This window comes from Hoplias malabaricus, chromosome 5 (assembly GCF_029633855.1).
Source record: "Hoplias malabaricus isolate fHopMal1 chromosome 5, fHopMal1.hap1, whole genome shotgun sequence".
Lineage (NCBI taxonomy): Eukaryota > Metazoa > Chordata > Actinopteri > Characiformes > Erythrinidae > Hoplias > Hoplias malabaricus.
The window spans coordinates 20,769,735-20,783,921 of record NC_089804.1 but is presented as its reverse complement, the minus strand read 5'-3'; the positions used below and the strand labels follow the sequence as shown (position 1 = coordinate 20,783,921).

The following is a 14,187-nucleotide window of genomic DNA, read 5'->3' as shown; positions in this document are numbered from 1 at the left end:
TGACTGTCTGTGAGGAGTGTGGTGTGTTCTCTCTGTGTCTGCATGGGTTTCTTCTGGGTGACTGTCTGTGAGGAGTGTGGTGGGTTTCCTCTGGGTGACTGTCTGTGAGGACTGTGGTGTGTTCTCTCTGTGTCTGCGTGGGTTTCCTCTGGGTGACTGTCTGTGAGGAGTGTGGTGTGTTCTCTCTGTGTCTGCGTGGGTTTCCTCCGGGTGACTGTCTGTGAGGAGTGTGGTGTGTTCTCTCTGTGTCTGTGTGGGTTTCCTTCGGGTCACTGTCTGTGAGGAGTGTGGTGTGTTCTCTCTGTGTCTGCGTGGCCTCCAGGGTGTATTCCCGCCTTGCGCCCAATGATTCCAGGTAGGCTCTGGACCCACCTCGACCCTGAACTGGATAAGGGTTACAGACAATGAATGAATGAATGAATGCTTTTTTACTGTCCACACGTAAACAGTGTCTGGTATTTTCACTGATAATTTAGTTTGTGAATGAATGTTATAAATGTTAACGTAAGGTCTGCTTGCTTTGGTATAGTTTGTGTTGATTTTCTGATGCATGGTTGCAACTGTAGGTTATAATACAGTGTTTCAGAATGCCTGGCTTGACTAAAGGAGATGTATTCTACTCCTTTTTCCACAGCGGAACACAGTTCTGTTTCTTAGTAAAATGTCTGTGACCTGCTTTGTTCCAAACCCCACGAGCCCCACAGCAGTGTTCTCCCCCTGTGTAAACAGCCCTGTTCAGAACGCCCGCTTTTAGCACCTGTTCCTTTAAATGATAATGAGCTGCTCGCTGTTCACCCCGACCCCGAGCGCACAGCAGTGAGGAGCTCTGGTTTTTAGCCGTATTCGCTCTGTTCTCTTTCTTCTCCGTTTTTACTCAATTTTCTTATTTCTCAGCGCTCCTTGTGTTTTGTTGCATCTAACCTTGTCTTTGCACTGTCACATAAACGTGGGTCCAGCGCTGTGATTGGACAGACTCAGATGAGGGCAGCACACAGTAAAATGACCGTGTGGTCTTGTTTCACAATGTGTGGGCTTGCAGGCTCCAGATTCATAATTTTATTTTCATTTGTCTTTTTGTTTATGGAAAGTAAAACTGAGTAGCCGGTTTTATTTTAGTTTTAAGTCTGAGAGTTTGTGGTTGACCACTCCACAGAAGCGGCCTTCACTCTGCTGCTGTACTGGGAGCTGCTCCAGTGGGAGGAGAGACCCCTGCGAGAGTTCCTCCATTACCCGGCTCAGAGCGAGTGGCACCGCAAAGAAGGACTCTGCCGCAAAGTCATCCACTACTTCAACAAGGGCAAGGTAGGTAAAGGAAGGTGAAAATGTACTGGAAATGCCTAAATATGTTCTACTGGAGATTAATCAACGCCTTGAAGTGAGTGATTAGACTCTGAAAAGCAAAGGTGCTACAGAAGGTTCTTTGAGTGATGTCATAGTAGAGCCACATTTGGATCCATAAAGAACTATATTTGCTTAGAACTTTTAAATGGTTTGAGTGATGGATTTTTAAACCTTTGAAAGGTTTTTCACACTCACACACCTCTTAAAGAAGCAGGTTTAATATGGAGCCAAAGTGGCTCTTCTATGGCATTGCTCAATGAACTCTTTGTAATACCTTTACTTTTTAAAAGTATAGCCTCAAACCAAACCTAAGAAGCAAACTTCAGACACCCAGTGTATCTCAGCTACATTTGGGATAAGGAGGAACTATTATACCTGATTTTAGTCCAGGGTTCGTACCCCAAATGCACTCACTCACTCATGTTTAGCAGGGTAAATTCTCCACAAGGGGGTGCTGTTAACACTCAAATAGTTTTTGAGGCTTTATAGGAGCAGTGCTGATGCTGTGTGTCTTTGCTTCGACACTGGGAATAGTTCCTGTTCTTCTGTTTAATAGCAAAGACAAAATTGAGTAATAGAGCTTACGTCATTGTGAAATATCCTGTGGGGTTCTGTCTCCTCAGTGCTGGGAGTTCGGGATTCCTCTGTGTCGAGAGCTGGCTTTTCAGTATGAATCCTTATATGACTACCAGAGCCTCAGCTGGATACGGGTGAGTCAATTCGAACCGACAGTGTGGACAGTGAGTGAAGAGTCAGTGTGAGCAAGGTGCATTTTAATGCTTATGTCAAGATACTTCAGTTTTAAAGAGAATGTGCAGCTGGACGTTTGTCCATAATGACTCTGGTGCCTTTCAGTCAGACACAGTTTGTGGATAAGGCCACTGGTTGTTAAATTTTAAGCGTGCAAAGCTGATATAGTCACATTTTTATAGAAAATGGAGGCAGCCTACTACGACAACATCATGGAGCAGCAAAGGCTAGAGCCCGAATTCTTCAGGGTGGGCTTTTACGGTCGGAAATTTCCCTTTTTCCTCAGGGTAAGTGCATGTTATCTATCTTTTTTTTGGCATGGTTAATATTTATTAAGCATGACTGATGAGGCAGAGCAAGTTCTGTTATTTTTTCCCTGATGCTGAAGGTTAACAGACACAAAGAGTTGAATCTGAATTTTCGTTTTCATTTTAATGCAGGGGGGAGCAGGCAGCATTATTTCTGTTTAATGTCAAGCATAAAACAATATCATTCCCTTCTTCTCGTAGAATAAGGAGTTTGTTTGCCGTGGGCATGACTACGAGCGGCTTGAAGCCTTTCAGCAGAGAATGCTGGGAGAATTTCCACAAGCTATCGCAATGCAGCATCCCAATCAGCCAGATGAGGCAATTTTGCAGTGCGATGCCCAGTGTATCCTTCAATAATTAAGAGAATGTGGGATTTGTGCTAGGATTTGGCAACCACAAAGCAAAGGTAGCTAGCTGTTTAATTTACAGATGCAGTAAAACACTGTACTTTCCTATGTATTAATACACAGGAGCTTCATATCACAATCTTTCAAAGGTCCTTCTGCAGAGGCTTGCACGCTACTGTGATAACACCACTCCTTCCTTGACCCAAGTCTCCCCCCAGACCTGCAGATCTACGCGGTCACCCCGGTGCCGGAGAATGTGGACGTCCTCCAGATGGACCGTGTTCCAGACCGTATTAAAAGCTTTTATCGGGTCAACAACGTCCGGCGGTTCCGCTACGATCGGCCGTTCCACAAGGGGCTCAAAGACAAAGAGAACGAGTTCAAGGTCAGCAGATGAGCAGCTGTAAGGGAACAGAGGGTGTGTGAAGTGGGACACCACTGATGCTGCGTTTATGGTCTGTGTGTTTCTGCAGAGTCTCTGGATTGAAAGGACCACCCTCACCCTCACACACCCCCTGCCCGGGATCTCTCGCTGGTTCGAGGTGGAGAAGAGAGAACTGGTCCGTGTTTCTGCTCTTTTGCATCATGGCGTCTTTAAAGAAAGACTAGGCTTTCATTGGTCTGTTGTTAAAGAAAGTACAGCGTGAGCTCTTTGGAAACAGGAGCTATCTTTCTAGCTGTTTCTCTGTAGTATTCAAATGGGGTTTTGTTTATTTCATTTCTGTTTATAGCAGCGATTACTATCTTCTGAGGGTAAAACTGATTGCGTTTGAGAATCAAATTCAGTGTGGGTTCCAGCAAAAAAGGTGCTTATTCAAAGTTTCTTTCATTTCCCAGATTGAAGTCAGCCCTCTGGAGAACGCCATCTCGGTAGTGGAGAATAAGAACCAGGAGCTGAGGACTCTGATCAGTCAGTACCAGCACAAGCAGCTCCACGGCAACATCAACCTGCTCAGCATGTGTCTGAACGGGGTCATCGACGCGGCCGTCAACGGGGGGATCGCTAGATACCAGGAGGTTAGAGCATTTACATCCATTTACAGTTTGTCTGCTCCAAGAATGCCAGTATAATCAGAATAAAGTGGTTAAGAATCCAAAAAAAAAAACCTAAAATAATCAGGCAGACTTCTCCTCTACAACGTGCAAAGGACTTGATGCATCCTTCCTCTGAATGCCACCCAGGTGCTTCTTCTGTCACTTGTCATCTAAAGGCTCCACTACTGCAAGTCTCTCTTCGGTAGTCTTCCTCATCAAGAGTGGCAGCACAGCAGGTCTCCAGTCCACCCAAGCTCACACTTTTCAGACACTGAAGCTCACTTACAAAGCCAAGTATGGACAAGTCCCTCCCTACATGATGGACCCGGTCAGAACCCGCACTTCACTATACAATGACAACAGTCACCCAGTCCATGTCTTGAAAGGTTTGAGGTTTAATTATTGCTCAGTTTGATGCCCCACCGTCAAGTCGCATGAGAGACAAGCATTTAGTTCTGGAGCTCAGGTGTGTTCCAGAGCACTGATCTCTGTTCCTTTTGAAATTAGAGGTCTGGGGTTCAGTTCTACTGGACTCTGCTGATGTCCACTGCAGGTGTGGAAGCTCTCTGCACCAGGTGCTGTGTGTAGGGATGCGTGATTGGTTCGTTCAGTAACGTAAGCCCACACTGTCTCAGGACTGGAGCAGGGAGACTGTAATGAGCTCAGCTCTGTGAAGTGAGAGTGCGAACTGAAAATGTGGAGAAGATTGGATAAAAATCTTCTCGCGTGTGAAAGAGTCATTGTTTGCGGGGCTCTGCATCCCAACAGCACTGTTCAAGTGTTTGTATCCATGAAAAGCAGCAAACTTTACACACATTGTGTGAAACTTCACAGAAAACCGTGACGTATGGAATTGAATATTGATCAAAGGTTCAGTGGAGTTTTTGTTTGTGGAAGCACCTCATTCATTGGGGTGGACTCAAACATTCGGGGTAAGTGTGAAAGCCCTTAGCTGAGTGTGTTTTGGATTCTAGTCCTGTGTGTACGAGTGAAGATCTGTCCTCTGAGTAGACGACAAAGCACTGTTGTACGTTGCTCTGAGTGAGAAAGTCTGCTGAATGCTGTAAATGTGAATGACACGAATCAAATACAGGAGTCTCTCAGCTCTTTGTGAGTCAGATGAAATATTTGCTCCAGTTTGATAAACTCTCTGTGTGTGTGTGTGTGTGTGTGTGTGTATCCACTGTACAGGCGTTCTTCGATAAGGAGTACATCGGCACTCATCCAGAGGACACTGAAAAGATCACTGCTCTGAAGGACCTCATGCAGGACCAGGTGACGGCCAAACGCATTCAGACAAGATCTCCACCGAACACACATCCCCAAGCAATGCGTTCTTAATGTTCTGGATTGTCTTTTAGGTTCACATCCTGGGGGTAGGGCTGGCTGTCCACGAGAAACTGGTGCACCCGGAGATGCGTCCCTTGCACAAGAAGCTGATCGATCAGTTCCAGATGATGAGGAGCAGTCTGTGCCATGTGAGAGCTCAGCTCTGCCTCTCCTTGAAGCAATTTTTTAAATCACTGATTATAAAACGGTATCAGAGTCAGGGTCCTGAATGGTGTAGGTGTCACCAGGAGATTTCAGGGGTAATACTTTAACATAAGATTGTAGAAGATACCACAGCTGTCCAAGGACATGAGTCCTGGAGCACTGTTGGCTTGTTTTCGCATGGCACATTAGTATATGGGAGGGGGAAAACTTTTCAAGATGGGTGGCCATTTTGAAGTCAGCCATTTTGGATCCAACTTTTGCTTTTTCAATGGGAAGAGGGTCATGTGACACATCAGACTTATTGGGAATTTCACAAGAAAAACAATGGTGTGTTTGGTTTTACGTAACTTTATTATTTCATTAGTTATTTACAAGTTTCTGACCACTTATAAAATGTGTTCAAAGTGCTGCCCATTGTGTTGATTGTCGATGAAACCCTCTTTTGCTGCACGTCTTGATGGTATGGGGTGGTATATGGGGTACAAAGATAGTGGAGCCATTCTTCATCAGTGGAAACTTCAAGGCCACTGGATATGCGAAATTGCTACATGATGATGTTTTTCCCTCTTTATGCACTGAAGCTGGCACGTTCCCTGAGTTTTTCCAGCAAGATGGTGCACCACCACATTATGGGTGTCAGGTCCGAGCATTCCTAGATGAACAGTTTTGTAGAAAGTGGATTGGTCGTCGTGGGCCAGTTGAATGGCCCCCAAGGTCTCCCGATCTGACCCCCTTAGACTTTTATCTTTGGGGTCATTTGAAGGCAATTGTCTGTGCTGTGAAGATATGAGATGTGCAGCACCTGAAACTACGGATACTGGAAGCCTGTGCTAGCATTTCTCCTGCGGTGTTGCTATCAGTGTGTGAAGAGTGGGAGAAGAGGGTTGCAATGACAATCCAACACAATGGGCAGCACTTTGAACACATTTTATAAGTGGTCAGAAACTTGTAAATAACTCATGAAAGAATAAAGTTACATTAAAACCATTGCACACCATTGTTTTTCTTGTGAAATTCCCAATTAGTTTGATGTGTCACATGACCCTCTTCCCATTGAAGAAACAAAAGTTGGCGCCAAAATGGCCGACTTCAAAATGGCTGCCATGGTCACCCATCACCACCACCCCCCTCCCATACACTAATGTGCCACAAACAGGAAGTTAATATCACCAACCATTCCCATTTTATTAAGGTGCATCTATATAAATGGCCCACCCTGTATATAAAAGAAAGAAAATGCTATTCTCTGTCAACTGGTTCCACTTAGTGTCTATATTATTAAGAGTTAGGGACTGTATCTGAGTGACAGTGAATACAGTGTGGATATTCAGGGCAGTGTTTCTATGTGGCCCTGCAGGGCCTGCCTGGCCTGGATAAGCTTTCAACTGGCAACCCACGAGGAATCCTCACCTCACACAGTCCCATGAGCCCAGAGAGCATTAAACTCATGCACAGACATAGGTAAGTACACCACACATCAAGGTCAGGCAACACCTGGGAGTGCACTGGGAGACAAACGGTGTGCTGACATCCTTTAAAACGTGCGGATTCAGTCGCTTTAATGTGGACAGCTCCGGAGAAAAGCTAGCATTATAAATAAAGAATTGACATATTATTTATTTATTATTAATACATAATTCTGTGGTCAAAAGATATTATTTTTCCCACTGTATATTACTCTGCAGCCACAATATATAATATTTTGGTGACAGTATATTATTGTGTGTTTTAATATGTTATCTTGTGGCCTCTATATATTACCTCATAGCCTCAATATATTATTTTGTGGCCATGCATTATTAAAACAAACTATGTCATCTTAGAGGCTCTGTAAATACCCATTGGAAGTTTGGGAAGAAGCCAGCACACCTTTAGACACGTGGTCTATAGGAAACATAATATCAAGACTTATCTGTGCTTATTAATTTAGAAGAACTCAGTCCCAGATTATGGTTTTGTTTGAGATCAGTTGATCTGCTACTGCACACATTGCTCTGGATTTTGGAGAGAGACCCTGCTCTCTGTGCCCCCACATCTCGGCCACTGTGTTCCCAACAACTTATACACTTTCACTGACCATACACACTGGTGTCCACTGTCCTGGTGTCCTTCACGTCTCTCTCTCTCTCTCTCTCTCTCTCTCTCTCACTGTGTCCTTGTCGTTTTCTCTTTGCCTCACATCTTTCTCCCTCGCTTTCACCTGTTTACATCTTTTAATGGATCTCTCTGTCGTTTTTCCTCGTCTCTTTATTTTAACCCCCACTGCCATTTCTTTGGTCTCTGGCACGACTTCTTTTTCCCAACCCTATTCTGGTCTTGATTCTTGAACGTCTTGCGTGAACTTCGCTCCTCCACATTCCCCTTTACCTTGTATTGTCCCCTTCCACTGCACTCCACACAAATCCCCACCCTTCCATTCCACCACCATACTTTTCTTTTGGCATTTGCACGCCCCCCTGCACTCTCTCTCTCTCCAGCCCACTGAATCTTTTGGGCTCCATTCGCCACTCCTCTTCTTCCCTCTCCTCTCACACCTCCAGCGAGACGGGAAACCTCCTCATCCTCACAGACGGGATGCTGCTGGAACACCCCGAGGACCTCTACCGCATGCAGGTCAGCCCGAACACGTCACGACAACCACAAATACACTCTTTATTCAGTTGTACCTGTCACAGCTGCACAGGGAGGACGAGGAGACAGACGTAAACACAAGGAATTTTATTTAAACAAAGACAGAATCAAAACAAACACAGGTAATAAATACAGACGGTAATAAAGACAAAACTAACTAAACAGAGTTAAACAAGGACGGACAGGGAAGAGCCATGAACCGGGGTAGACACGTGTGAACAGAAAGACCATGAAACACACACAACACCAGACAAAGGAGCACTGAAACTACAGGGGTATATTAGGACAAGACAAACGAGGAACACCTGGAGACAATAACGGGACAGAAGCAGGACTAAGGCGGGACTAGGGTGGAGACATGAACAATAACAAACAGAGCCATGTGCTAAGTGAGCACATGGCAGGGAAAACAGGCACAACAGGATGAGGGCGTGACAGCGTGACACCTGACAGAATGATGTAAAGTAAACCCTCTCTACTTCGCGGTTCATCTTTCGCAGATTCGCTACTTCATGGGTTTTTTTCAAGGGGGCTTACGGCCGCTATATCGCGGATATTGAGGGAAAATCTAGGAAAACCAAGAAAGATGAATAGCCAAAATATTTCATTAAATCCATTAATATTTCATTAATATTTCAAGAATAAAATTCTTCTATAATTTTTGCTGTTATTAGCATTAGCATTAGCATTAGCATTGTCAGCAAAGAAGAGTGCACAAATCTTTATGATTTTGTTTTCAAATCCTTTTCCTCTTCTTTTTAGTTAATTTATTATTCTATATGTTATTAATAGAGGTGGGACTTGATTAAAGAAATTAATCGAATTTATTAGAAGCTTTGTAATTAATTAATCGAAATTAATTACATTTTAATCACATTTTAAAATTTAGCATGAGAGATATTGATTGAAGTTTGGTTGATGACTGAATCAACGAATATAAGCTTAAATTTAAAATCTTGTTTATTTTCCCTAAAATAGTCTACTACCAGTGAATTGGTCAATTTTTCTGACGTGGGCTTTGACATTTTGTTTCTGAATGTGAACCCCGACATGTGGTCGAGTGTTGACTGGCGACACCGTTTGAATTACAGTAATGCCTCGCTACTTCGCGGTTCATCTTTTGCGGATTCGCTACTTCGCGGGTTTTTTCAAGGGGGCTTTTTTTATTATTTCCATGTATTAGACTGGGTCTGTAGGTGACACAATACATCATTTACAAGTGTCTCTTACGTACAGTACATGTGTTGTTCACGTCCACATCCGAGTGAAATTTACTGACGCTAAATCACAGCTAAGAATGACTCTATTAAAGAAACTGGTAGGAAATCACATGTAGTTCCAGTTGAAAAACATTATAGAACGACTGTTTAATGCAAGGGGTGGGTTGTTAACAGCAACAGGGAGGGGTTTAAAAGTCCAAATACTCGTTAAATACAAATGATATACATATCTTTCCTCTACTTCGCGGAAATTCGTTTGGAACGCATCCCCCGCGAAAAACGAGGGATCACTGTAGTCCAATTCAAACTGCTTCAGAGGTGAAAGGTGTCATCAAAGCCGTCAAAGAACAAGTTTTGGAAAGACATAAATGTAGTGTTAGGGTCGAGATATATTTGCTGTTAACTACATGTTCGCATATGCATCATAGCTGCCTTGTGCACCCTGCGTCCGTTTGGTGTGTCGTTTGTGCACTTCCTCAGGAAATAAAGACTATTTTCTTTGTTCCCGTTAATTTTCACAATTTTCACATACATTCTCAGCAGTAAACACAATAAGGAAACAGCACTATGTCTTGGATAGTTTCTGCTCCAACAAACCAGAGACCAGTTGAGAACACTGTTCTTGTTCCTGGATGACTGACGGTGTTAAGTCCGTTCTGACGAAGCTCAACGTGTCTCTCTTCTGTCTGTAACTAAAGGAAATGAACAAACCAATCTTGCTATTTCTCACAACTAACGGCGATGCCCCTGAAATATGTAAAACATTTCAGAATACCTTCTTGAATAACGGTCTTTTCCTCTCTGGATGTATAGCCCAGTCCCTCAACATCCAGCCTGAGCTCCACACACTCAGCTCCGTCTCAGATGATCAACTCAGGCCCCAGCAGCATCCGAGGTGAGCTACAGTTTCAACTCTATCATGACATGGAGTTATATGAATAACAAACCCTGTCTCGTATACAAGTTATTGTAATCATATTAATATTCTCTATGAAGTCTGATCTAAGGACTCAGACTGAAGCTTAAAGTGTCAGGCCTCGACCTGTCGTGGGTCTGAAATGTTGCTCTCGCTCCGCAGTTGGTTCCCCCTCATTACCTGATAAATACAGGCACAACCGTGAGATGCTGATGCTGCTGCCTCCCCACCGAGACCGACCCAGCAGTGCCATGTACCCCAACGTCACTGAGAACGGACAGGTTCGTGTGTGTTATTTTCACGTGGGATGTGTGACGATCACCACCTACTGGTAGCTACTGATGGCTATTTTGCATTCACTCATTCATTCATGCTGTATCTGTTTATGTTCAATCAGGGAAAACATGAAACGTGCAGTTTAGACACACACACACATACACACACTAGCGATTAGTCACAGTGAACATAAACACACCTCAACCCCAGGGAGCATTTGAGGGTTAGGTGACTTACTCAAGGGCATTTCTGCCGTGGATGTTGAGGGAGGAGAAACTGCTGTTCCTTCAAACTCTGATCAAACCAGTGGCAGTTCAGTCCTATCCCACTTCTCTAATTTTTAGGACGCAGTGGAGTTAACACTTAGAACGAGGAACCCATCAGTGCCCATGAGAGCACTTGAGGGAGGGAGGAAACCAAGAATAAACCAGTTGCATGAAGTGGAAAACATACTGTGCATCCTTCTTTACATGTTTTCTGTCATTGACTGTGTTGCATATACGTTATTTCTGTCCTGTCTCCAGCCAACCAACATCCAGAGGGCCTTATTCCACCAGGTCATTGGTCCATGCAAACCATGCAGCGACCCCAATCTGTCTGTGGCTGAGAAAGGTATCTCCTGCTCATGTGAACCCACTGCATCTGTTGACCACCAACATTTCATTATACACTCGGTTTAGAGTGTGCCCCTAGTGTGTGACGTAGACATTTAATGGATATTTGAAAGTGAGCACACTACCACTACACCTAGTTCATCTATAAACTATATCTAGTGACCTCTTGTGGACCCAGTAGTGATCAGCAGTCCTTCGTTTTCCCTCCGCCAGTGCTGACCGCTCCTAGCAGTTGGAGTCTGGATAGTGGCACCAGAGATGCCTTTCCTTTCCTCTCCGCTCATGTAGGAAGTGTGTTGGCCCCCCCAGTGCCCCCCCGCAGCCTTCCTCCTGGTAAGAGAACATATCCTAACCTTACAGAACGGCAACAAAGGAATTTGACAGCGGGCAGAAACAGTTATGACTTTTTGTTAAACAAGACTTAAGCACAAAGCTGCTCTGACTTTTGGAGTATATTCATTTGAGCTGATTTTATTGAGCATCATTGACTCATGGCTTGATGACTGTGCTTTGGAGCACCTCCAGAACTGACCCTGTAAGTTTTAGGAAGTGTGGCTCTCTGGAGCATTTGGGTTGTCCCTCGTGTCTCTCGCAGAATCCCTTCTCTACATTAAACCCCAGTTTCCCTTTCATTCTGCTCCTGAATGCTACAGAAGTAGATCAGATTCAGCATGTGAGCGCAAAGCTTGGGTCCCTCTTGGTATTTGTAGAGGCTGTTGCACTGTGAAGCAGGCGGAGCTGGGATGTGGGGCTAGAAGATCTAGAGTAGGGCCAGAGTAGACAGAGTAGCACTGCTATTGGTCACGGGTAAATTTGTGTCTCCATTTTGACCAGAAAGCCTATGAGTTTAGCTATTCAGCTTTTAGATGTTGGACCATTTCTGTGTGTATTTGATGGCATTCAGCCACCAGGTACAGTAGAATGGGGCATTGAGTGTTCTCCTCCTAGTGTGTTGAACCCCAGTGACATTGCGTTGGCAGAAGGGAGACGTCAATAGTGCATGGGAATATTGGGGATAAAATGAAGTTTTAGGTTTTTTTTTGTGCTAACACCTGGTCTGGTATCGCCCACCCCTGTGTGTGTTTGTGTGTGTGTGTGTGTGTGTGTGTAAGTGCTCTTTCTCCAACCCCTCTTCTCTCCGCCTGTGTCTCCCCCTTTAGGACACTTCACGATGCACTTTGATGCTTTCCACCACCAGATCAGCGACCTCCCTCCAGCTCTCCCCGCGCGCTCCTTAAGAAAGGTACCCTTTGCCTCCGTGTCTCCTACCCTCTCTGCTCCATTTACCCATGTCCCTGGGTCTTAGTCTCCTTTTGTTGAAGGGCTGCTTCACCCCACTCCTCCACCTCCCATCACTTGTCCCTTCTGCTCCATTCATTTGTTATTAACTCGATATAATGCAAGAGGACCACGTCTTATCAGAACCGTGTTGGTTTAGTTGGCTTTGTCCAGAGCGCTCTCTCTCACTGAATGAGACACGGCCCTGTTCTGTGACGTTGAGCAGGTGTGGCATGGTCGTAGGTTGTGATTGGTCGATTTAATAACAAATGATAATGTGTGTGTGTGTGTGTGTGTTTGTGTGTCTGTGTTTGTGTGTGTGATTGTGTGTGTGTGTGTGTGTGTGTGTGTGTGTGTGTGTATGTTGTGTGTGCGTTTGTGTGTGTATTTTGTGTGTGTTTGTGTGTTTGTGTGTGTGTGTGTGTTTGTGTGTGTGTCTTGTCCAGTGTCCTTATGTCATTAAGCTCTTATTTTCTTTTAAGGTGGCTGTCCTTCCGTTGCTCCTCCGCTTGCAGTGACTCAATGGGCCCTTTGCTCATTAGACAGAGGACCACACACATGTTTAATGAGAGCTCAGGCAGATGGGTTAAATAGAGGGCATCGGGCTGAGACACACATAAAGCAGGTGTCTGGGATTTAATTAGAGCAGGGAGCAGAGAGCATGGCATTTCCAGCTGAATCAGAAAGACTGTGGGAGAAGGTGATTCAAGAGACAAGGAATGTTTATTAGGACAAAAGGTAATAGAGGGAAACACCTGGGTATTCATTATTACGATCGGTACATTTTCCAACAGGTAGTGATTAGTGACTAGAGCCAGAAGCCACACGGGCAAGTGTATCTCCAACGGCACAACAAAACAAGTCCTTTTGGAGTCTTCCTGATGCTCATCAATGTTTTTTTATTAAGTGTATAATTAGGTTTTAAAGCATTTTTGTGATAATTGTAAAGTTAAAAATTCAAACATTGTTCCGTTCTTTTGTCTTTTTCATAGACGGTTGTCATTTTATTATAAAAATTAAGTATTAATGTGCTACATTAACAATGACTAACAGAATCTCCACCTTTAAATCGTCTAAAGCAGTGGTTCTCAAACCTTTCCACTAAGTTCCACACGTTATCAAACCAAAACCTCCAAGTACCACCTATGATTTTTACAGAAACATGTGGCCCCTGGTTCCTCCTCTGTTCCAGAGACACAGACAAAATCTTTTTTCTTTTTTCCTTGAAATTTGCAGCTTAACACAAAACGATCTAAAATAATTACTAAACATTATAGAGAGAATACAAATAAAAATAGGCCTAAACTGAATGTTATAAACACAATTATACATCTGTGAACATATATATTTTATGGGCAATAAGCATTTTGGAAGAAATAAAAACAAGAAGAGGTCAATATCAGACATAGGCTTTAACAGGCTCAAGGTGAAAACAGTGCGGCGCCGGGAGCAGGTCACAGTGGCTCTCGGCGCTTCTAGTAGTAGGTGAAGGAGGCACTGTGTTAAACCTTGTTTTAATGCTGTAATGATGCAAAGAATGGCCACGTTTTCCTTCAGCTCAGTGTTTTCTTCTATTTTGTCTTCACGTGTACAGAATTCTCACTTAGTTTCTCTCTATTTCTCAGCTTGTTTTTCTCGTATTTGCTTTGCCCTTTTTATAATGAAGCCCAAAATGCTCATGTCTGTCTCTAGTGTTTGCTTACGTCCAGCGAGCAGCTGAAACTGGGCTTTCTTTACACAGAGTTCTCAAAAAACTGGGGGTTCCCTCCCTGAAAAAAAAACAAAAAAAAAAACAGAGGAATATCCACCCAGTGTTTCCTTAGAGACGTAACACAGTTTGACAGCCACTGGTCTAAAGCAAAACTCACTCGTACTTTTGGATGCAGGATTATCCCCAAGAACAGAACAAATCCATTACATGATTTTGCAGCGCTTTTTATTGATGGATTTCATAACGAATGCAGAGCCCAATAAATT

General features: G+C 43.9%; 1 protein-coding gene across 5 annotated transcripts in view; it reads left to right on the top strand.

Annotated features, from left to right (window-relative positions):
* The window catches only part of dock3 (dedicator of cytokinesis 3), a 196,010-nt gene that overhangs the window by 176,654 nt on the left and 5,169 nt on the right, over nt 1–14,187 (top strand). For 2 of the 5 annotated variants that reach the window (XM_066670399.1, XM_066670396.1), the window contains 16 exons: nt 1,154–1,302; nt 1,965–2,051; nt 2,274–2,378; nt 2,601–2,742; nt 2,965–3,131; nt 3,220–3,306; nt 3,584–3,763; nt 4,973–5,056; nt 5,143–5,259; nt 6,612–6,736; nt 7,753–7,888; nt 9,940–10,021; nt 10,205–10,323; nt 10,843–10,930; nt 11,146–11,265; nt 12,093–12,175. In XM_066670399.1, coding sequence (XP_066526496.1) covers nt 1,154–1,302; nt 1,965–2,051; nt 2,274–2,378; nt 2,601–2,742; nt 2,965–3,131; nt 3,220–3,306; nt 3,584–3,763; nt 4,973–5,056; nt 5,143–5,259; nt 6,612–6,736; nt 7,753–7,888; nt 9,940–10,021; nt 10,205–10,323; nt 10,843–10,930; nt 11,146–11,265; nt 12,093–12,175 — 1,871 coding nt within the window. The remainder of the gene's footprint in view (nt 1–1,153; nt 1,303–1,964; nt 2,052–2,273; nt 2,379–2,600; nt 2,743–2,964; nt 3,132–3,219; nt 3,307–3,583; nt 3,764–4,972; nt 5,057–5,142; nt 5,260–6,611; nt 6,737–7,752; nt 7,889–9,939; nt 10,022–10,204; nt 10,324–10,842; nt 10,931–11,145; nt 11,266–12,092; nt 12,176–14,187) is intronic. The other 3 variants (XM_066670397.1, XM_066670395.1, XM_066670400.1) reach the window with 2 other exon arrangements.